At 41.0% G+C, this 22,705-nt stretch overlaps 1 protein-coding gene across 1 annotated transcript in view; it reads left to right on the forward strand.

Moving 5' to 3' along the window:
- The window catches only part of PREX1 (phosphatidylinositol-3,4,5-trisphosphate dependent Rac exchange factor 1), an 87,832-nt gene that overhangs the window by 19,171 nt on the left and 45,956 nt on the right, over positions 1-22,705 (forward strand). Inside the window, 7 exon segments of the mRNA XM_017736017.1 lie at positions 2,480-2,641; positions 8,406-8,461; positions 8,463-8,510; positions 11,918-12,033; positions 12,996-13,145; positions 17,102-17,249; positions 21,294-21,394. Coding sequence (XP_017591506.1) covers positions 2,480-2,641; positions 8,406-8,461; positions 8,463-8,510; positions 11,918-12,033; positions 12,996-13,145; positions 17,102-17,249; positions 21,294-21,394 — 781 coding nt within the window.

Consider the following 22,705-nt stretch of genomic DNA (forward strand, 5'->3'; position numbering starts at 1 on the left):
TTTCCCCAACAGAGCTGTAAGGAGCCCTGCCAATTTATAAATCATGCTTTTGTTTTCCACGTATGCATATAATCACAAATAACTGCTGATATTTATAAAACTGAAAACATGTTTTTATTGCATTTTAGATCAGCATATGTTATAGGTTTGGTGGCACATTGAAGCTAATCTGTTTTATCTGATCTACCATTGCTTGTCAAGTATTTACCCTGCAGAGACACTGACATAAATTACAAATTTTAACAATATGCAGAATAAAAAAAACTATTGTGATTGGCAGGTACACAGAGGAAGCCTGATGTGACATTTATTTTCTGGTTGGTTTAAGTGGAGAATGAATTTTATACAGGCAAATATTACAAACTGTAAAATACAAATATAAAACAGATATAAAACATTTATGTTTACAGAAAGGTGGTTTGGGTTTTTATTGCAGTTTGTTTGGTTTTTTTTTAAGCACATTTTGGAGCTGAACTGTTGATTAACACAACTTTTTGAACTGACAAACAAAGAACTACGTTGTCTTTTGTTGTGTCTGTAAACCTGTGTTGCTTGGCAGCTCAGCTGGGGCTGCAGCTCTGAAGCTGCGGTTGGTTTGTGCCCTGGGCTGTGGCGCAGAGCAAGGCAGCCTGGCAGCAGTGATCTGCACCAGTCAGTGCAGTGTCAGCATCCCTTGTATAAAGTCCATGTTAAGCCATGCTGAATGTCCTCAGGAGAATAAAGATAGGGGGAAGGAATTTTTAAAATAAAGGAACGTGTAACTTTCAACTGCAAAGTGTGTTTGCTGTCAGCTTGAAGTACACAGTCAGTATTCTGTAGCAAGGGAGGACATGGGGAAGGATGTCAGAGACTTCTTAAAAAACAAAGAAGAAAGAAAAGTGTGTTTTATGAATTAGTTTAAGAAACTCTTTGCAAGAAGTAGTTTTCTGCAAGTGGCAGCAACCTCATTTCCTGGCCCTATTGGTGCACAAGTTGCAATACATGAGATAGCAATTCCAGACGACAACGTCTTTGGGCTTTGTGGAGGACAAAACTTACCCAGGGATTGCCATCTGGGCTGTCTTTTAGCTGCCTTTCAAAATGTTGTCAAATGCTCTTAGAGTTTACACATCATAAATGTGTCACTAAAAGAAATAAATACCCAGAGCTCTCTCCCTGTGTTTTGGAAGTGCCAAGCTCTGCTCTTTTGGGAAATGGCGGTGTCAGGGCAGCATGGCTTTGCCATGGCTTTGTCTTCAGACAGGGCTGTGGAGGAGCGAGTGCCAGTCCCAGCCAGCACCCTCCCTGCCTTTCCCAGCCTCCTCTCCTGCTCCTGGGGTGGGACTGGCGTGGGGAAGATGCTGTTTATTGCAGCAGGATGTGCTGTGAATGAAGAGGTCTTTCTCTGTATTTTGGTGATATTTTTGACAGGGATGTTTAGACAGTGCTAGTGTGTACATACCTGTTTCCAGTGCCGTATGGGTGACACTGGAGCTGCAGAACTTCACTGATTTTTAGTGAGAGTCATCTATGTTGCAACCATGGAGCAGAGGCTAGCGTCACCAAAGCATAACACGTCTCCTGCCTTTGCTTTTTGAACATTGACTTTTCTTGGCCTGACTTTCAGCAAAAGTAGAGTAAAGACTTCCACAGGGAATTTCATTTGTGATATCAACTGACATTTGTGGCAGTGAGCCTCCTTTCCCTGTGCATCTGTTACTCTGTAAATCCCAGATGGGTTGAAGCAATCTAGCTCCATTCAGATCACAGTGCTGGGCAGGCCCTCTGGCTGTACCCAAACTCGTTCTTGTGTCTCATGCAGAATGAATGCAATTCAGCAGCACAGGACTTTTAAACAACCAAATAACATATTGAGGCAAAACAGTGAGAAAGTTAAGTATTTCAGTCTTAAACACCATATTATGTATCAAGATAAAATTACCAGCCATATTTTAGATTTCTTTAATGTATTCTTAGCCAGTTGTGGCTGACTGTGAAATACTATTGGTCTAAAAAAATTATTTAATTGTGAGTTGACAGTGGTTGCCCCTTTTGCCAAACTAGTTAATATTGTCAGGTCCTGAGCTTTGCCTCTGCTGTTTTTCCCTGGGTGGGGCTTAACTGGGCTGTTGTACTTTGAAACAAGTGAAGCAGAGACTCTTACAGACTCCTTCAGAGCAGAGATGTTGTTTGTCTCTATGTCAGGACACGTGCCCCAGCCTTCTAAACATATAAAGTAAACACATCTGACACAGCAAAACATACTTGGCTTGAGCTCTCTTAATGTGGCATATTTAACATGTGCAATTGCCTCATTTATTTAACAGCATTCATATTAACCCTGTAGATGAAGAAGGGAGAACAGCATCTACAGTAAAATGCCCCCAAATTCACTTTAATTTTGTAGTGGTTCTGGCATTTTTGTGCAGGATTGCTTGCTAATGCTCATACCTTTCCATGAACCACTTCTCAGTTTCTGTGTTTTCTCCTTTTTTAAAAGGAATTAGCTAAGAGGACTCCCTCTAAGCATCCTGATCACCCAGCTGTCCAGAATGCACTGCAGGCGATGAAGACAGTCTGTACAAATATCAACGAGACCAAGAGACAGATGGAGAAACTGGAAGCCCTTGAACAGTTGCAGTCCCACATTGAAGGATGGGAGGTAAGGATGCAGGACCAGCAAGCTCCCTGGAGGCAGTTAACTGCACAGTTTAGTGGGCTGGAGTTTAATGACTCATGCTGTGTACAGGCATTTATTTGTGTTTCTTTTGTGATGTGTAAATGCTCTTGAAGGTGTGGGCAGCATCACTCTGGGTAGTTCAAAATTTAGTTTTTATTTTGTGTGTGCAGGCTGCTGCTAAATTGTAGCAGAACAAATGGATTATGAAAGAAAGGAAGGTGTTAGAGCTACAATGGAACTGATGTTTCAAATGGGCAAATCTCACTTGAAAGGCAGATAGATTGGGATGAAATCCGGACTGGTCCAAGTAACAGAAGTTTCCATTCCTACAAGCCTTTAGTTTTTCTGGGAACTTAGAAATTTATTTCATTTAGCTTCATATGGTATGGATTTCTTGTATAAAAGATAAAGGTGAGATTAGCAAGCATTGGATTGGAAAGCAACTGGTCTATTTGTGTTTGCTCAGTGAAGTTACTCATGGATGTGTTTCTTGTGATGTGTTTTCAGTAGGTGCTTCTGTGTAGGTAGAAGCATTTACTCTGGCAGGGAAAAAACTGAAAGGGAGGAAACTAGAATGTGAGGGGGAAGAGGAAGTGTCTAAAATTCAGTAGAAATACTGGGAAGTCAGGATGGTGCAGGGGGTTCGCAGCTTATCTTATGATGACTTTAACTGAGGCCCTTGAATCAGTGGAGCTGGAAGCCTCTGAGAGGTGCACCATGGCAAGTCAGGGGTGTTAAGTGGTCTCATGAAGAGTTTGGCACTGGTGTTTAGTGAGGCTGACATTTAAAGTGTTGAGGCTGATCACTGCCAGCTGAGGATTTCTTAGCTGAGGACATTTTGTTAGAGGTCATGTAAACTTCCTCATGGCTGGACTCTTGGGTGCTCCCCATGAGTCTCTTTTGGGTTGTTTTTTATCTTTTGTGTATGTTTTAAACCTTGCTCATTTTCTCCCTGAAGGATGTTCTTGGCATCCAGCTACAGATGTGATAACAGCCCAAATATCCAGCTTTGTAATTTCTGGATAGCAAGCTCAGCAAGCAAAGTTGTATAATATTCTACATAGCAAGACTTCCAGAAGCAGATAAAACATTTCAGGTTCAATGCAACTCATGGGTGATTTAGGCAAGAGCCATGGTTTGAAATCTGTAGTCTGAAGCATGACTATTAAAGTGTCAAGGAGGCCATAAATAAAGTGATGTCCAAACTTACTGGGGTTTTTTTTTAGGGTTTAGCTTATCTACAGCAATATTTTGGGGCTGAAAACCCTTTCAGATTTGTTTCTGTGCACTGTTTTTGTAACACAGACATCTAGGTCACTCAGCTCAAAATTTAGAAAAGGAAGAAGTGCTTTTCCCTCCCAGTTAGCTGTGGAACATTTCTAAGCTTTTCTAGTGGCATATTGAATAGAAAATTTACTTTATATATCACAAATACAGGCTAATGTACCTGATAGCATTTTTTTCTTCTGTAAATATGAAAAAGTGTTAAACTGATTGATAGTGTCCAGTCTTCACAGTGCAAGGGTCTTAACAAATTGTGACTCTAGAATAAAGTGATGTTTGTAAATAACTGCCTTTAGTGCTTTCAGATCTATTTCACAGGTTATTCCTAATGAGAAAGGCTCCTAACTTCTCTTTCGGAAAGCTGCAATTCTGAATTAAATAAAGTTTTAGATTAACAACACAGTCCTATAAGTCACAGAGCTGACTGTAGAAGGAAGTCTGTAATGCAAATTTATACCTATTTTTAGTTTATCTGATGACAGCCTCTCCTGCCTGAAAGACAAAATTTCCCTTTTCTCGTAGCACAGATATGGATTCTGAAGCACTGGTGGCCTGTCTGTATGGTTATACACCATATATACTTATCAACAAGGCCTGCAGCTTCCAACTGTTTGAATCCAAGGCCTCTAAATTGTCAAAAAGAAGTGAAGATCAGCTTACTTAGGACCAAGTATTTTACGAATATAAGAGACGTAGCCTGAACATGGGGAGTGTGCAAGCAACCCAGCATGAAGGTTGTACCTTTTACAGGTGATTTGGAACAGGTTCCACCTTGACTAATGTTTCTGTTTAACTGGACCAGAGCTTTCACTGGTTTCTGTGACTTTGCATTTCCTTTCAACTGTGGCCCATCCTTGCTCTGATCGTCATCCTGTCAGTGCCACTCTCGAGTATTCCCAGCTTGGAGAACAGCATAACATCATTTTTCTTCTGCAGAGCCTCCTTGTTCTTCAGAGTCAGCTGTAACTTCACCAAGAGCAGTTGATTGTCTTTAGAGCAATTTCCTTAGTTCAACACTTTTTCTTCAACCTCTCCACCCCACCGATCCATGTCTTCCTCTCAAACACAACTGTCCTGTCACTGTCCTGCACGGAGCAGATGCTGGCGTTACCCTGTCTGTTTCTGAGACAGATTGCAGTGAGGAGACATGTTCAACTGACCCCAGTCTGGGAAGCCACTGAAGGCCTTCAGCTTAGTCAGAAGTCTGCTCCTCAAAATGAGCTTTGCTCAGATTCATGCTTTTGGAATGCACAGAATCCTTGTAGCTGTATGCTACGGATTAGTTTCGGGCAGATCAATTTGATTCTGGTTAATCCTTCTGGGAAACAAAGATCAGTTTCGAAAAAGGGAGAGGAAAAGTAGAGGATGCATAAGGAGACTAATTTTTGTATGCAAAACCAGTTTTTGTTTTCTTAGTAAAAAACAAGTAAATACAGTGTTTCTGTTAATTATATATTAATATTTCTATGGGGACAGCTCCTCCCCACAGTGAGTTACTTTTCCTGAACAGTTGCTACATACAAGTAGCAAGTTCTCCCAGTCTGAAATGCATAGGGGAGCAAAACCCCGACACCAGAACAGCATGAGTTGTAATGTATGTGTTGGTGCTTAGGCAGGTTGATCATTTCATAATTGGCTGTAATTTGCAATTCTACCAGCTATGATGTTTTCTATTCTTCCTTCTCCCTCCCCTTCCCTGCAGCTTGATCACACTTAGAAAGGTGAGAAATTCTGCATTGTCTTTGAAACCATCAAATAAATCTTACTGTGTTTTTTACTATTGAAACAACTTTCAAGTGGGTCTAAATGGGAGGTAGGTAGGCCAACAGCAAAAGAGGAAATGCATCAACAGTATTTAGATACCATCATGATGGGTCTGATGGAAAAATAAAGATTCATAGATTTTTAAGGTGAGAAGCAACTGTTGCAGTAATTTGCTTTACTTCCTGCACAGAATAGGTCAGATAATTTTACCCGGTGATTCCTGTGTCAGTAAAAGATTGATTCCAATTTCCGATGTCACTGTGCTTGTTGCCTTTCCTGTTTTGGGATCTTTTGGAAAATTAAGTACTTGATCTTGTGGTGCTCTGAAGTCTTGATTCCTCTGTGGGCAAATCACGTGATGAAGATGCTTTTCTATTGTACAGTCAGTTGCTTTCTGTTCTTGTTTGCATGTGTTCTAATAGGACTTTGGGGTCATAATTCTGAGATAAAGTGATTTCTCCTGGACATAGTAACAAGTCATTGTAAAAATAACAAGTTCTCATTACTGCACATATAGTCAGTCTTCTCATAAAATGATTAAGAAACTAAAAATGTATCAGACAGCAGATGGAATTATTGCATCTAGCTGGTTCTTGTGTCATTCCGTCCAGAATATATAGAAACTCAGATGTGGAACACACAAATTGATGTTGCATCCTTGGTAGCCTTTCAAAGCTCTGGAGTCCCCAGCACAGGACAGACATTGACCTGTTGGAGCAAGTCCACAGGAGGCCGCCAGGATGATCAGAGGAATGGAGCGCCTCTGCTATGAGGAAAAGCTGAGAGAATTGGGATTCTTCAACTTAGGAAAGAGAAGACTTCAGAGTGACCATTTAATTGTGGCCCTTCCAGTGCCTGAAGGGGGAGCCTTCAAGAAAGATGGAGAGAATCTATTTACAAGGGTCTGGAATTACAGGACAAGGGGGAATGGCTTCGGACTGATAGAGGGCAGGGTTAGGTTGGGATATTGGGAAGAAATTCTTCCCTGTGAGGGCACAGGGTGCCCAGAGCAGCTGTGGCTGCCCCTGCATCCCTGGCAGTGTCCAAGGCCAGGTTGGACAGGGCTTGGAGCACCCTGGGATAGTGGAAGGTGTCTCTGCCCATGGCAGTGGGTGGCACTGGATGAGCTTAAAGATGCCTTCCAATCCAGGGTGTTCTGGGCTTCTGTGAGATAATAGCTGCTTCCTTGTTAAGTAAAAGCAAGACATGGACAGCACACCTGTCAAGGTTCACTTTAGCAAACAATGTAATCAAAGCTTTGTTCACACCGTTAGAGTAACTGCACTGCACGTAGAAAGGCTGATTTGAGTGATTTTCCCTGAACAGGTTGATGGCAGCAGACTGCACCTTTCCCAAAAAGAAAAGGAAAAAAAAAAAAAGTCTCTCATGCAATGTCTAAAATCATTCAAACAGATCTTTGTGTGGTGACTTTCTAGAGGGAGCTGAATTTCATGTCTGTGTTTTGCAGAATTTTTCTTTTATTTGTGAATATTGGGTTAATGGACCTTTGAAAATTAAGCAGTCATGTAGATAATGAATGTCCTGCAATGCAAAAGTCAGTTCTCTTTTCCAGAAGGACTCAAGGCAGGGGGTTATATCATCTCACTGCCTTCTTGTCTGCATGCCAAGTGTGGAAGAAGTTGCTGTTACTCTAAGTTGTTTTTCCTCCCAACTTAAAGACAAAAGCAAAAACTAGTAACTGATCCAGAATTGGTGCTAAATGTTTCCAAGGCCTCAGGGTGTTTTTCTGAAAATGGACCTTTATTTGTTAGTTGCTCTTGTACCTTCAAACTAATTGTAGATCAAAGAATTTAAGGCTAGTGCCTAAGGTTTAGCCAGATTGTCTTGTTTGGTCAATAGAACAGTTGTGGAGCAGATTTTTGACTCTGTGTGTGTTCAGAATGTGGGAACACTTGCAGTTTGCCTGTCCTGATAGTTACCTGGAAAGTCTCAACTACTTTGATCCTAAAGGGCCTGGTTTAAAGAACTGTATGATTGCTTTTCCTCAGAGTAATCTGAGTAACAGTTTGGGGAGTAAATGTTTGCGAGTGCTCTCCTGTGGTTTTCAGGTTCTGGCCAAGCTTCTAGGCTGGAGTGCTTGTAGCACCCAGCTTGGGTACCTCTGGCTGCGCCATGTGCAGGGCTCAGCCACTGCTGTCTGTGGCTCTGTGTCCCACTTGCTTGTGTTTGTTAGAACTCCAGAAAAGAGCACCTGTGTATACTCCTAACAAAAGAGTTGGAGAGGTGCATCACCAGTGAGAGGATTTTTCAGAGAGATGCTTGATAGTAATGAATGTCAGTATCAGAGCTACAGTGGTAGGGAAAAACACTATTCTTCTAGAAAGCATTCCTTAAGCCATCATTTGTGGTATTTGCCATCATAGCTCAAGGTACGAAGGGAAGACTCGTGGTCTTGAGAGACTCACAGTACAGTTACTTTGAGAGTGAAAGATCTCTTCAGGAAAAGAATCCCTGTGAGTTTATTAGGGAAGATTTATTGTAGTGTATGAAGACTGAAAAAAAAAATTTGTAAGACAAAACATGATGTGTTTAGCCATGTTTAGAAATGGAGACTTTCCTCCTTATGAGTGCATCAGTTATTTCACAGTTAAATGGCAGATAAAATAAGAGCATTTTAGTAAAAGACCTTCATTGTGCACTCTTAAAGGAAAGTTAATCTCTCGTTTTTATGTTTCAGGGGTCAAATCTGACAGATATTTGCACACAGCTCTTGCTGCAAGGGACTTTGTTAAATGTTCTTTCTATTTGATAATCTCCTGGTCTATTGCAAGAGGAAATCCAGGTGAGTCCCTCTGTATTTTCAGTTTTACCATTCAGAAGATTTGTAAGTGGAGGGTGTGATCAATTACCAATCACTCACTGTATTCTCTGTTGCTCTGTAGGGCTGAGTCACAGGTGGAACTTCCCTCTGTTCTTGACTATTTCTATTACTTAGGCAATAGGAGAGAGAAGTCATTGTGTGGTAGGATAAATATTCCAGGCAGTAACGGAGTGCACCTCTGAGAAGCGTGCAGTCCAAAGAGGAATTAAAACAGTGCAGCAAAAGCACAGGGTGCATTCTTACAGACAAAAAGCTTCCGAGGGCAGCTGTGGCTCCAGGAATTATGTGAAGGTGCCAACTTACATTGTGAAGTTACGCTAAGCAGAAGAGGGTGATGTTAAAAATGATAAAAAGCCAAGATATGGGAAAGCGTAAGACTAAGCAAATGTTGAATAGATGTGGGGCCCAGGGGAGTGAGAAAGAGATGAAGATTTGGCAGTTGCTGTCAGCATTTGCAGCCCATGTGCTCTGTTTGTTGTCTTCCTTCCTTTCTTATCCTAGTAATTTTTTTTGCATCATCCCACCTAAGTAACCTTAAGTGTTATTAATACCTGCTGCTTGTAATTAAAATAGCACTGGCAGAGTGGAAGGCAACTTGTTTCTGCAGCAATTATACAGTATTTCAGCTCCTGAGCTTTTCACCTTCACACCTCCAGTCTCATTCTCATGTCCTGGTCTGTTCTGAATTTACAATGCATTCTCTACACTCCCTTCTCCTCTTCTTCCCTTTCCTGTAATGTAATCCCCCTGCTTCCAGTTATACTTCCTTGCTGGTGATGGCCAGATAGAACAGCCAACCCAAGTAGAAATTCTGTAAAACCAGTGCTCTCTCCAAAGAAAATTCTCATTTCTCAAAATTTGGTTGGTGTTTTTTTTGGTTTTGGTTTTTTTTGGGGGGGTTGTTTTTTGTTTCTTGTGGGGGATTTTTTGTTTAGTTAGTTTGTTCTGGGGGGGTTTTTTTTGTTTGTTTTGGTTTGGGGTTTTCCGTTTGTTTTTTGGGGTTTTTTTCTCTCTCTTTTTTTTCCCCCAGGAAAACAATGGAAATTTTGGAACCATTAAGCTGTGAAAACTAATTTCAGTAATGTTCAGACTTTTTTTGTGTGTGTATGATGCTGAATCTGTACAACCTAAATACAAATTATTAGGTGACATCTACATTCAAAATTATTAGATGAGACATAAATGTTTAAATTTTAAAAAAAATTACACCATTAAATCTAAAAGATGTATAATGTTATCTACCTGAAGCATTCTGACTCTGAAATGACACAAGGGAGAGGAAGCACTTCACGTGGACACTTTACCAGATTCAAAGTCCAAAATTCTGTATGAAACAGAGTTCAGAAATTTGTGTGTTTTCTTACAGAAACTATTCCTTTAAAAAACCCCAGTTAATTTGATATTAATCTTTTAGTTCTTCAGAGCTCTTAGAAACTGTTTTTCTAGCCTGTTTGTAGTTGAGGTTAGCCTAACTCCAGTGGTGTCCAGGCAGTTTTCCTGGAACACTAAGGTTTAGAAAACAAAATGTTCTAGTGCCCTTTAAGTAGAACTTTTTGTACAGGAGACATTACCAAGCTGCTCTGTAGTTTGGCTTGATTTTGGAGGAGGCCGCTGTAACACTTGGATTTCTCAAGGGATTGGTATTGTTTACCTTTTCTGACAATATAACTTGAATTGATGGGATGTTGAGGATCTGATTTTCATTAAAAAGCATAATGTTTCATTAAGTCTGCTGGGAGTTGCCTAATGTAGAAGATATATTTTGGTCACTGAGCTACTTTAATTTTGGATATTTCTGCTGTCCCGCTGCTATTTATAATTAGTCCAGAATGGAAATCAATGTCTTTTCCTTTGTGTTGGTGTGTCCATTTGGCCAGCTGCTCTCACACAACTGACATGTTAGTTGCACACACCTTAAGAAAAACCCAAACCCCATTAAGAAACTGTCTATGTCTGTTCCTAATTTGAAATTAAATGACTTAGTTCTCATCTCATTGTGCTATGCTAACTTGTAGAAATCAGTGGAGTATTCCTTGATTCAAAAATGCAGTCAGAATTCAGGGCTCAGCCTTTGATAAGTAGTCAACAGTGCAGCATTCCAATCTGGACATCATATTTTGTCACAATAACATAAATTAAGGGTAGGATTGTTGAAACCAGTGTAAGGTGTGTTTAGAATCAGATCTGTGATTTTAGCTCTGTAATAGCTCCTTTTGCAGAAGCTTCGGGAAGTCTGGCAAACTGATGACATAGATTTTTAGGGCTGAGTACTGGTTTTTGGTTTTAGCAGGATCATAAGCTGCTATTTAAATTGAATCCTGATGTCAGGAACAATTTGTTTCATGAAGGACAGCTTTTCTTTTGACTTGAGGAGCTGTCTTTAGGAAAGGATCCAATAGCTCCAAGACCTCAGCCCCTGACAATCCGACTGGACGTAAATAGGTGGTCATCACCAAATGTGTATTTGTCACTAAAGGTAGTTACAAAACAAAAAATGTTCAGAAAAAATTGGTGATTCTCATCTCACCTCAGTTTATCATAGATATTTCACTCTGACAAGAAATTTTTTCCCCAGATGATTTTTACTGCAATATTTTTTTAATCTTACGATTAAAACTGCCACAGCAGAACCTTCACTGACTGGAATTTGAACACCTGCCACCTCTTAATGACCATTTGACCAGTTGTGTTTTGGCTTGCATAGCAGGGTTGTTCTTGGATATTAGAGTACAACAGGTGTCACTTGGATAGTTTTAAACCTATTTTAGGCATAAAAATCAGAACATAGCTAGTAATGAAAAGTGCTTTCCTGAATCTTTTGTAAGAAACTTCAACAGAGACACTATAAAGCTTATGGATAAGGATGTAAACTTGGATGCAAAATTGCCACAGCAGAATTTTCCCATACAACAACGTGTAACACACATGGCAGGACATGTGACACTGGCTTCTTTATGTGGTTCATTTCATATTTGAAGCTTGGTGCATACCACAAATTGATCAAAGCTTTAGGCAAACAAAGGAGTCAAATGTAATGTTGTCAGGTGATACTGCAGTTGTCATCCCAAGGCTGCGTGCTGTTCATGGACATGTATTTCAGTCAGTCATCAAGAATATAAATCTTGAAGCTGCCTGCATCTTTACATAATCTGGCAAAACAAGCTCATTACTGCTGTATTGACACTGGTACACACCTATCTTGGAAATCTGAATGAGTATTCCAATTATTTAACATTAGAGATGTGGTCAAATACCACCAGCTACTATATTGGAATCCTCCTTTAATAGTCATATCTCAGATTGATTTGTTCATATATAGGTTAGACCGTTTGCTTATGTGTTGCTAACAGTCTTCATCCTAATTGCAGAGTTACTGGGAAAAAAACATCTAAAAGGACAAAGTCAATCAATGGGTCCCTTTATATCTTCAGGGGCCGAATAAATACAGAAGTCATGGAAGTAGAGAATGTGGAAGATGGAACAGGTAAGTGACTAAATACTGTCTTTTAACTACACAGCAAGTTCAGATCTTGTGTTGGAAGGTGGTGCAAAAGTACTTGTTCTTTCACTATCTCCTTTAGTGAAATCTGAAGCAATCTATGGAACTTATAGTACCTTCATTATTGGCCCAACTTACGTGGTTGAAAGACTGGAAATGCTTTCAGGCACTAGTCCTTCCTTCTGGAATGACCTTATGAAGAGTATGTGTACCCAGAAGCTTGCCTATTTTTTCTCCTAATCCAAGTTAATTTAATAAAAGATACTTCTGTCTTCTTTCCATCCCTTTTTTTTTTTTACATCTTAAGCCATTACAGCTAAATAACAGAATTTCTGGATCTTCTTCTCATTTAGAATGCTACTAAATACTAGTCTTAGTATCCAAATTAGTAGCATGGAATGTGGCCATGAGCAAAATATGGGAATGGCAGTTCTGTTATGATTCTTGTATCCTGACACAGAAGACTGGGTGGGTTTCTGATTTAATCCATAAAGGCCACACCAGCCCCTGCCCCTATTGTAATAAGTCAGGAATTAGTATTATGTCCTTTAAACAGTCGACACATAGAGTTCCCATGTCGTGTGGGCAGAAATCCTTACAGTGCAGGAAGATAGCATGTCCCCAGAAAATTCAGAACAACTAACCTGAACAAGCATCATAGACTTTTTCACTGATGTTCTTGTATTTAAAAGACTTTAGTTCTTCTTCTGAGGTGAAATCAGCAAGTGTCACTCTTAGGACTGAAGCATTTAGTCAGTTTGAATGGTCTATTGATACTTGTACTTCCAGAGTGGTAAGTACAGCAGGTTCCATGGGCAGTTGGTGAGGAACACCTCAGAAATCAAGGTCTTCAAAGAAGATGATTTTACTGAAAGCGTTCCACACTGGTTTGGTTAAAGGAGCAGGCTTTCTGCTTACTGTGTGCTTTGTGCTTTGGTCTTTTGCAGCAGATTACCACAGCAACGGCTACACGGTGACAAATGGCTGGAAGATTCACAACACAGCCAAAAACAAGTGGTTTGTCTGTATGGCCAAGACTGCTGAAGATAAACAGAAGTGGCTGGATGCTATAATCAAGGAAAGGGAGCAGAGAGAGAGTAAGTGGATGATGTATTTTGTACTGCACCAAATGAACAAATGTATATGCACGTACACATATTTGAGAGAAAGAGAAAAGGTTGCACTTTTTCCTCCATTAAACTGTCCTTATTAACAAAGAAAAGGGATTGAAAACAAATACTTTTCAATGTGTACCTTGGGATTTTTTTGACTTTTGTCAGTAAATTTGTCCAATATGTTTATTTACCAGAGCCAGTTTCTTTGATGCATTGAATTACTGTGAAAATATTACATTTAATCAATTAAAATTTTGGTTCTTTTATTTGTAAAGAAGATAAAATTGTATTGTATTTATCAGTAAAAGAAAAGAAGAAACTCCAGCTTGCAGCCTTTTTCCAGGTGCAATGGGACAAACTTCTCACAAACTTGGCCATCATGGTCTTGAAATAAACAGTACTGTTCCTGGAGAAGAACTCAGAAATCCTATTCCTGGAGGTGTTCAAGGCCAGGGCTGGATGGAGCTCTGAGCAGCCAGGTCTAGTGGAATGTTTCTCTGTCCCTGGGCAGGGGTTGGAATGATATGATTAAGATCCCTTCCAACCCAAACCATTCTGTGATTCCATGATTCTGTGAAATACTACACTTACACTTGGAACGGTGACAAGTGTATGCAGATGCCTATTACTTTTATCTCTTCTTGTGGAATGAAACACAAACTAAGCTTATCTTGAAACAGTGATCATACAACAGAAGCAAGCTCACAAAGCCATGAATGAGGGTGTGTGATAAAAGTTCTGGTTTCCTTTAAAAGTTGGAACTCTCTTTCACAAGTGAACCTGCTTCCCTGTTTCCCCCATGGGAACAATAATAGCTCATTGCCAGAGAAAATTATGCTTTTTAAAAAAACATTCTGTGCTTGACCTTTAGAAATGGTTCCCCTCTCTGCACATGCAACTCCATTAACGATGTAATTCTTCATTTTATGCTGAATACTTTTCATCTAATTGCTAAACTCAATGCATGTTTCAGGGTTGTTACTATAGAGTATAAAACATTTTTAACATACTTTGATGCATATAAATTCCAATACACCTTTAGATAATAGCAAGGATACTCCCTTCAAAGTGTACACTGGGCATGGTGTAATTTGAAAGAACTACCTGAAGACAGCAGGGAGAATCAGTTTTGTTTTATCCTCATTGGTCTACTGAAAGGATCCTGATCTTCCACCGGAGGTATTTTTTTAAAAAAAGACACTGCTTGGCTGTTAGTTTTACCCTCAGATTGCTAAATCCTCCCTCTAAAAGATCCAGTGCATCCATGTCTATTTCATTAGTGAGTTTGTGCTTTGGGAGGTCACTAGTGTCCTGTGGGATTTCCCATGCATCAAGTAAAATGTGTAAGTGCAGAGACGGTTCAATAAGAAGTAAAAAGAGACCCTATGTAAACATTGACCTTTCTGGAGAACATGGGGAGGTGACAGAAATCAATCCTAGGAAGGGAAAAGAACTGTTCATTAATAGAAGGTTTCCCAAGGTTTTCCATTCAGCGTTGGCTTGTAAGAGTGGTTTTTCTGATGCTTTTTGTCATATAGTTTTATGACGTTGCAGCTGATGACAGGCACTTGGGATAAGCATAGTTATTCTGGCAGAGATTCCAGGCCGTATTGGAAAATATTCTTTGGATCAGAGTACTTGCAAAGCCATATAGATACCAGTGGGTGAGATTCCCAGTTCCATAGGGTGAGCTGAGTAGAATGTGCATTCCAGTCTGCCATTTCCTCTGGAGCCTGGCAAGCTCAGTGATGTGAGAGCTGCAGGGCACACGTGTAGGATTTATTACCCAGGCTGGGTTCAGTCCTGAGCTCTCGCTGTGAATTGGCCTCAGCTGCATGTGCAGCATTTGCACTGAATTGGACCCCAGTGCTGGGGAAGAAGAGGATGGAGGAATAATGACAGTGAGGCAGGGGTTTGCAGAACCAAAACCTTTAGCCAGATATTAGACTCATGGAGGAAATACTGTATTTGAAAGACAAAAATGTTGTGCAAGTCAGATTTCTGGAATGTGCATTTCAAGCTTCTAAAACAAATGCATTGTTTTCCAAAAGCTAGGAAATAGCTGTGAGGAGTCAGAAGGTTATTGATTCACGCACTATCTTACCATAAAGCATTTACATCCAGTTAGGATGAACTTCTCTTGCCAAAAAATGCATAGTTCTCTGTTTCTCTAGCCTTACACCGATCACTTAAATTCTGCCTAATGTCGATCTCTGCTAAAATTAGGCACGGAAGTACAGGGCCACTTCAGGCTGCCTGTTCTCAACTTAGTCTTGGAGTTGTCTAAAATCGGTATCCCTTTTGGACTCCAGAGTTGCCCAGATTTGCAAGTTCTAGAGTAATATATCCAGAAAACTGTGTGTTCAGGCTAGAAGAGATAAAACATCTACAGTAGCAAAACAGCTTTTGCCAGGTGCTGTCTCCCTAAAGCAATTTGCAAATCTAAAGACAAGAAGGCCAGAAAATGCCAGTTATAAGGATAGTTATAACATAGACACCTGCTGTTTTCAGAGATCATCCTCCTGCCTGTAGCAATTTTCAAGTTAGCATGAACTGTGTACTTGGGAACTTGTACAAAGTGATCTTGAAATGTTCTTTATATTCAATTATCTCTCATTCTTTAAGTCATGCAGTACTTCTTTCATTTACTGGATAATATGATTGTCAAACACTATTTTTAGCTTAAGGGTATTAGTAAATAGGCTAATTAATAAAGAATGAGAAAATAATGTGCCTGCCCAATTTTGATTTATTCACAAATGTGAAATTGATTTCAGCAGTTTTGTATTTTTGGCTTCAAGTAATAGAACATTCAGAAAGTGTCTTGCTCTTCCAAGCGTTTAAATGCCTTTAACAAGTTTTATGCTTGAAGTTATTTCAGGTTCACAAGTGAAATTGCCACAGGAAATCAGTTTCAGAAGGTTGAAAATCACAGAATCATAGAATGGTTTGGACTGGAACTGACCTTAAAGGCCATTTAAAGCTGTGGGCAGGGACACCTCCCATTAGACCAGGTTGCTCCAAGCCCCATCCAGCCTGGCCTTGGACACTTCCAGGGATCCAGGGGCAGCCACAGCTTCTCTGGGCACCCTGTGCCAGGGCCTCCCCACCCTCACAGGGAAGAATTCCCTCCCAATATCCCTGTGGCAGTGGGAAACCATTCCCTGTGTCCTGTCCCTCCAGCTCTTGTCCCCAGTCCCTCTCCAGCTCTCCTGGAGCCCCTTCAGGCCCTGGAAGGGGCTCTGAGCTCTCCCTGGAGCCTTTGCTTCTCCAGGTGAGCACCCCCAGCTCTCCCAGCCTGGCTCCAGAGCAGAGGGGCTCCAGCCCTGGGAGCAGCTCCATGGCCTCCTCTGGACTCTCTCCAGCAGCTCCACATCTTGCTGATGTTGGGGGCCTCAGACTGAACATAGCACTCTGGATGGGGTCCCACAAGAGCACAGCAGAGGGGCAGAATTCCCCCCTCCCCTGCTGCCCACGCTGGGGGGTCCGCCAGCCCACGGGGGGTTTCTGTGTGGCAGCGCATGTGGCTGGGTCATGTCCAGCTTTTCTTCACCTGCACCTCCAAGTCTCTCGCCAGGGCTGCTACCAGTCCATTCTCCCAGCCTGTATTCGTGCTTGGGATTGCCTTGGCCCATGTTCATCTTTCTTTTGGACTTCCTTCATGTTCTGTAAACCATTCTGCTTTGTGTGATATGATATAATCATAAGTTTAAAACGGCTTTTTAAAATAGAGAAGAAAAGCTGCATCTCGGTGGTGCTAAACTTACCAATGACAGTTTTGTACTCAGATAAAAAAACTACCTAATTTCCCTCTTAAATGGAAAATAAGTCAGTTTTTGTGTTTCTACCATTTTCGCTGTTTGGCCTCAGCTTTTGATTTTGAGCAAACATTTTATTTGGTGTTAAAGATCTGAAGGAATTTCTGGTTTATATTCCAGGTTTGAAATTGGGAATGGAGAGGGATGCGTATGTCATGATTGCAGAGAAAGGAGAGAAGCTGTACCAAATGATGATGAGCAAGAAAGTGAACCTTATCAAAGATAGGAGAAGAAAATTAAGTACTGTTCCCAAGTGCTTTCTTGGCAAGTAAGTGACATTTGGATAGAAAAGGTCTTTCACGCCAATTAGCGGACTCTAGAATTTCTGGCGATAGCATTGTGACACAGATGTGCTTTGATGCAGCTTAATTAAAAAGACCATAAGCCCCATTACAGTAGTGATTTATTAAAAATAATAATTGATTTTTGTTTCATACCATACACAGGCTGATTAGTGTGACAGCTCACTCTGTTTTACAGTAAGTCATAACAGCTGCTTCAGATCAGCAAAAGGAGTAAGAAAACTACCTTAACTCCTGCAAGCTCGGGGCTGTTGGTGGCCTAGCCTGTACTCTCTTTTGCATACAAGCAAATGCTTTCCAGGTGATACTTAAATCCAGCAGAACTGTCCAAGCCTCAGGATTGTATTTAGAAGTTTCCCGTTTGTCAGTGTAACAGGCACAAATGATATTTTGCGTGTCATGTGGCCTGATATATTTGTTAGAAGTATAGGACTTTATTGGCTGGAAAAAACCTCTTTGATTCAGGCTAGGTATTACAAAATAATTAAAAAGTAATTCTGAAGGATGACGTGTGAAGCAGCAGAAGAAACTCCGTGGGCGTCTTGGGTCTGTGATTGGCAATGGCAGCAGTGGGGTTGTCCTGTGTGGCACACAGGCACACTCAGTAGCTGACCTAAGAAGACTTTTCTGCCTCAGCTGTTTATGATTGAAATGATCAGCTGTGGGAAGAAAAAGAGTTCTGAGGCAGATATGCATTCATTTCCCTTCCCTCTCCGGTCTCTGTCACAGTAGTTTGCAGGCAGCATTGCCATTGCACAGGGGTGGGAATGTCTTTCTGCCTGACAGAAGGCAGGCTGGTAGCATAGGTTAGTGATACTTCAGGTAGAAAAAAAATTTCTTGATATTGGAGAAGTAGTTGCTTTTTTCTTCTTCACACACATCCCCCACCCCCGCAGTTGATCTTGTTGGATTAAAACTGAAACCTTCCAGATCTGATAATGGCATTTCCTATTTTTCCATGCAGCAAGCACAAGGTCAGAAACTTAGGTTCTTCCAGTGCTGTTATGTATGAGTCTGTTGTGGGTTCCCTGATATTATGCTTAGTTTCAATTCTTATCCAGGATTTCCTGCTACTTCTATTTTCTTACAGTCTGTCCTGCTTAATGCCCTCAGTTTGCTTGACAGCCACCTGACACTCCAGTAGTGAGGACTTGACCTAACTTCGCTAATGGCTAACTGAGCCCAGACTGAGACACCTACAGGTATCCTGCTCTCTGACAAAAGGGTGATTTCTCCTAATGTTTTGGCCGTTCCCACAGCAAATAGCTCTGCTGGTATCTTTTCCGCATTCACTTGTTGGTATAGTCCTGGGAAACTCAGTTGAGTGCAACTCAGTCAGTACATTCCAGTCATGACTGGCAGATTTTGTATCAGTCCCAGGGCTTTCCCTGAACAATGCATATTGCCTGTGACCTGTTTATCTTTGCAGATACTCCTGCCTAAGGGAGTCACTGATAACTGTGCTGAGATGTATTTAGTGGTTTTCTGTTACACGCAGCTGAGAGCAACACCAAGGCCACAAAAATAATTTTTCTCTTGGCCTTTGAATATCAGATAGCATCTCATAATTCAAAAGATAAAATGTAGTTTTTTGGGGAAAATAGCATGATCTAATTTGCAGAGCTATCACATGCATTTATATATAAGGCTGTTTATTGAACTTAACTTCAGCAGCTGACTGGCTGGAGTGCAAATCTATTTTCCTGATCACTTTGTGGCATTTAGGCAAGTAAGTGGTGATACAGTTGTAAGGATGTGTGTTGGTGTCACTATGTGTAAATGATACACTGCTCTTTTCAGCACTGCAAAACCTTGAGTGTGTAGTAGAGAGGATCTGGTAACCTCAGGAGATTTCAACCATATCTGATCAGATTGTACATTCCTGGATGGGTTGGATTTTCCTGTGTATTTCTTGTGTAGAAATGCAGTTGTTCCAAGTCCCTTAATTTCCAAGGTATAGCTGGGAGATGGTGTCCTGACCTGGATGTCAGATGAGAACTGAGCATAGCAGCATTGGGAAGTGAGGATACTCTCAGTTACCCTGGAGGACTGCTTCCAACGAGATGAGGAAACAAATCAAGCCTTGCCATCCACTCTTTGAGCTCACAACTTTTTAGAAACAGTCTAGCATATTTCTTAAGAGCCTCTTGGAATATTTTTGGATCATGTGCTTTTCAGGGCTTATAAAGCCTTCAGATCAAATGATTACTGATTTTGCTTCTGAATCAAATGTCATAGAAATCTTAAACCAACTCTTAAGAAAACCATCCCATGATGGGGAAGCTTCAGGGCTGTGAGGGTAGCATTCAGTTATTTCCTTTTTCAGCTCACTGTATCAACCTTACATTTACAATCCACATAAACTCCAGAGACAGTTCCAAATAAAAGAAGCAGGAAAGGTAACAGGGCTGCTTCCACTGAAGTTTTGGGCAACCACTTAAGCACTGTGAAGTGCCATAGACTCATTGCTCTTGATGGAGAACTCCAGAGCAACAGGGCATCTTCCTGGGGTACTTCCTGTGGGTGCAGTCACTGGCAGCAGGTCCCTGATGGGGCCCTGCATAGTGTGCCTGCCTTGTGCCCTCAGTAGTGAGGGTGGAGGATCATTCTTACTTCACCTCCCTCTGCAGTTTATATTCTGTTTCAGCTTTTAAATACTTTCAGAAACAGTTCAGAATCACTGGGAAATTAAGAATGAACTTTCTTTAGGAAATAGCCTGACTCATCACTACTCTGGCTTTAGCACCTTCATGAAACTCTGCTTGTTTCCATGGGATTCTCCTGGCATAGTTGAATAGATTCTGCTGATTTTTCTACACTATGACAGCTACAGAGTACCCCCTCAGCAAACCAAAGTTTTCAGCCCTGAAGTTGTTTTGTTATTCTAAAGGCAAAATGCCTTTAATTCCTACAAATAATTCCTACATCTTAGATCAGTCAGTGCTGATAAATACGAAGAGACTAATCAGTTAGAGCCCACAAGTGGAGACATGGATACTGGCTTTGTTAAGCAGCAACCTTCTGCACATTGGCAAGCACCCAAGTGTTTTATTGAACACACATTTCCCATAAGTTGCTCTACTTCCATATATTTCTTTTGTTCTTCTCCATGACTGTAACACATTTCTAGTATAATTGCTAATTAACCTGGCAAACAGCTCAGTCCCCTGGGGCTCTGACTGAGCTGGATTCATCAGGCTTGCTATGGCCGCTTTCTATACTTACTGTTTCTAATGAGTAGCATGCTATGTATCTATCCATTTTTTGGCTTTTATTCTGCTCATATGTTCAGCTCTGTCCCTCAACAGAGAGGTTTTATTTTGTGCTGCGTGAGCAGACAGACTTAGCATCTTTTGTGTATAAATTAGAAGCATGATGTATGTATCTGCCAGGCACCACATCCAGAAAATGACCTTAAATTAACCTGTTGGTGGGACTTGTGCTGTCTGTTACTGCTCTGTGCTTGAATTCAGTAGGTTGAGTCTTCTGTCCTAAATCCTACTGTGTTTCCATTAAAGCCAATCCAATTACACCATGGGGCTAAGGACAGAAATCAGTGAAGAAAGATGAGCATGTGTAATTAAGTCAAATCACGAACACAACTTGGGTAGGTAACTTGGGAAGAGGTAGCTGGGAAGGAAGGATACCCTGCTGTTGAACTTGATTTAAGGTCATCAGTTAACCTTGCTTGCTAATCTTTTCCCCTATGGACATCTGGATTGTTCCATAAGATAAGGATTTGCACCATCCTTATAGATGCAGCCAGGTCTTCTTTCCTTTTGTGTGCACATTGTCTATGAGCTAAGGGGAATGATGGGAAGAGCCTGGATCTTCTGCAGAGCATTTCCTCCTGGAATGTAGGAAATCAAGCCACTGGGTAGAGGTACCATTGCTTACAACAGTTTTCACACTTGCTTCAAGAGAGTCTCCTGTGGCTGGCTGATGACTCGCAGAGGCAAGTGCCTGCTGCCACTCAGAGCTAATTGTGTGTGTTCTGCTCTCCTTTGCAGCGAGTTTGTATCCTGGCTCACTGAGATTGGAGAGATAAGCAGACCAGAGGAAGGGGTCAACCTGGGACAGGCACTATTGGAAAATGGAATCATTCATCATGGTGAGTGTGCCATGCCATAAAAAGATACCAGATTTCTGCAGTGCCCTAGAAATGAGAGTGGAAGACTTACTGCAGCTGTTCACATGATGTTCAAATATTTTCTGCTGCCATACCCATCAAATCCTCAAAATGTTTAGTGATTTTTGGGATCAATGAGTGGGCAGTTTTATGCCATGAAAACAGGACTTGTTTGGTATCCAGAAAGTGTTTATGTCTGCAGTTGCTTCATTTCTTTGCAATGTCTTAGCTGGGGACTATATCAGGTGTATATTCCTTTGTACTATGTGTATTTGAAAATGTGTTGCAGTCCATAAATACAGCTTTGCACATGAGCCATCAGCAATCCAGAGGAGAGAGGAGCAGTGCTCTTTTAGACTGGGGCGCAGGTGATGGGCCATTCAAATGGCTCTGCTTGTCGCAAAGGAAAGAGATTATGGAGGGTTTGTTGTGTTCCCAGCTCATTTGGCAAGAATGTCTCTCTTCAAAATAGTGAGGGACCATCTTTCTTCATCTCACCCAGCTGATGACCTTGAAGTGTTGTGATGAAGGCTGTTCTAGAAGCGTAGGACAGCGCATACAAAAGTGCTGCATGACTGAAGTGTACTTGTTTGAAACTTTTCTGTGCTACCTGCATTTCTACTAAAAGGTCTTTTTCCAGATTACATTGTTTAAATTCAGATTTCTCCTGCTGTTTCCTACTGTTTCCATATTGCGTTATGCAGACAGAGCAACACAGTCCTACTCTAAACAGCAAATATCCCAATTTCAGCATTCAGGTGAGTTTAGCTGTAAAATGCACATCAAAGGAATACTGTAGATGCATCTTAAGTCACCACTGGTCTACATTTTCGTACAGTCTCTTTGAAATCAGTTGAAATAAGGGAGCCATTTAATTAGGCTAGTCCTGCTTTAATCTCTTGGTTACTCAGCACCACAAACTTGTCTTTCAGGTGACAGTAACACTGTAAAGAAATGATGTATGTTAGCTTATTTTAATTAGTACATGGAGAAATCTATTATAAGCAGTCCCATAGTCCTTCATGCCCATAAACTTCCATCCCCACATGCCAAGATGTACTTTCAGGCACATTTAGACTTTGAAGAGTTTTGAACATGAGCTCAAAAGCACCAAACACTTTCGAGTACTTGGTTTTGGAGAACCGAAGCACTCTGGCTCCAGTGTGGAGGGATCCCTCTTTAAATGAGGAATGCTCTTCAGCACTCACTCACTGGCCTACATTCTGAATGTGCACACATGCACTGCTGGTACAGAAAGCTCTCCTGACACTTGTTATTTCATAGTGATGGTTT

This window comes from Corvus brachyrhynchos, unplaced genomic scaffold (genome assembly GCF_000691975.1).
Source record: "Corvus brachyrhynchos isolate BGI_N302 unplaced genomic scaffold, ASM69197v1 scaffold10, whole genome shotgun sequence".
Classification (NCBI taxonomy): domain Eukaryota; kingdom Metazoa; phylum Chordata; class Aves; order Passeriformes; family Corvidae; genus Corvus; species Corvus brachyrhynchos.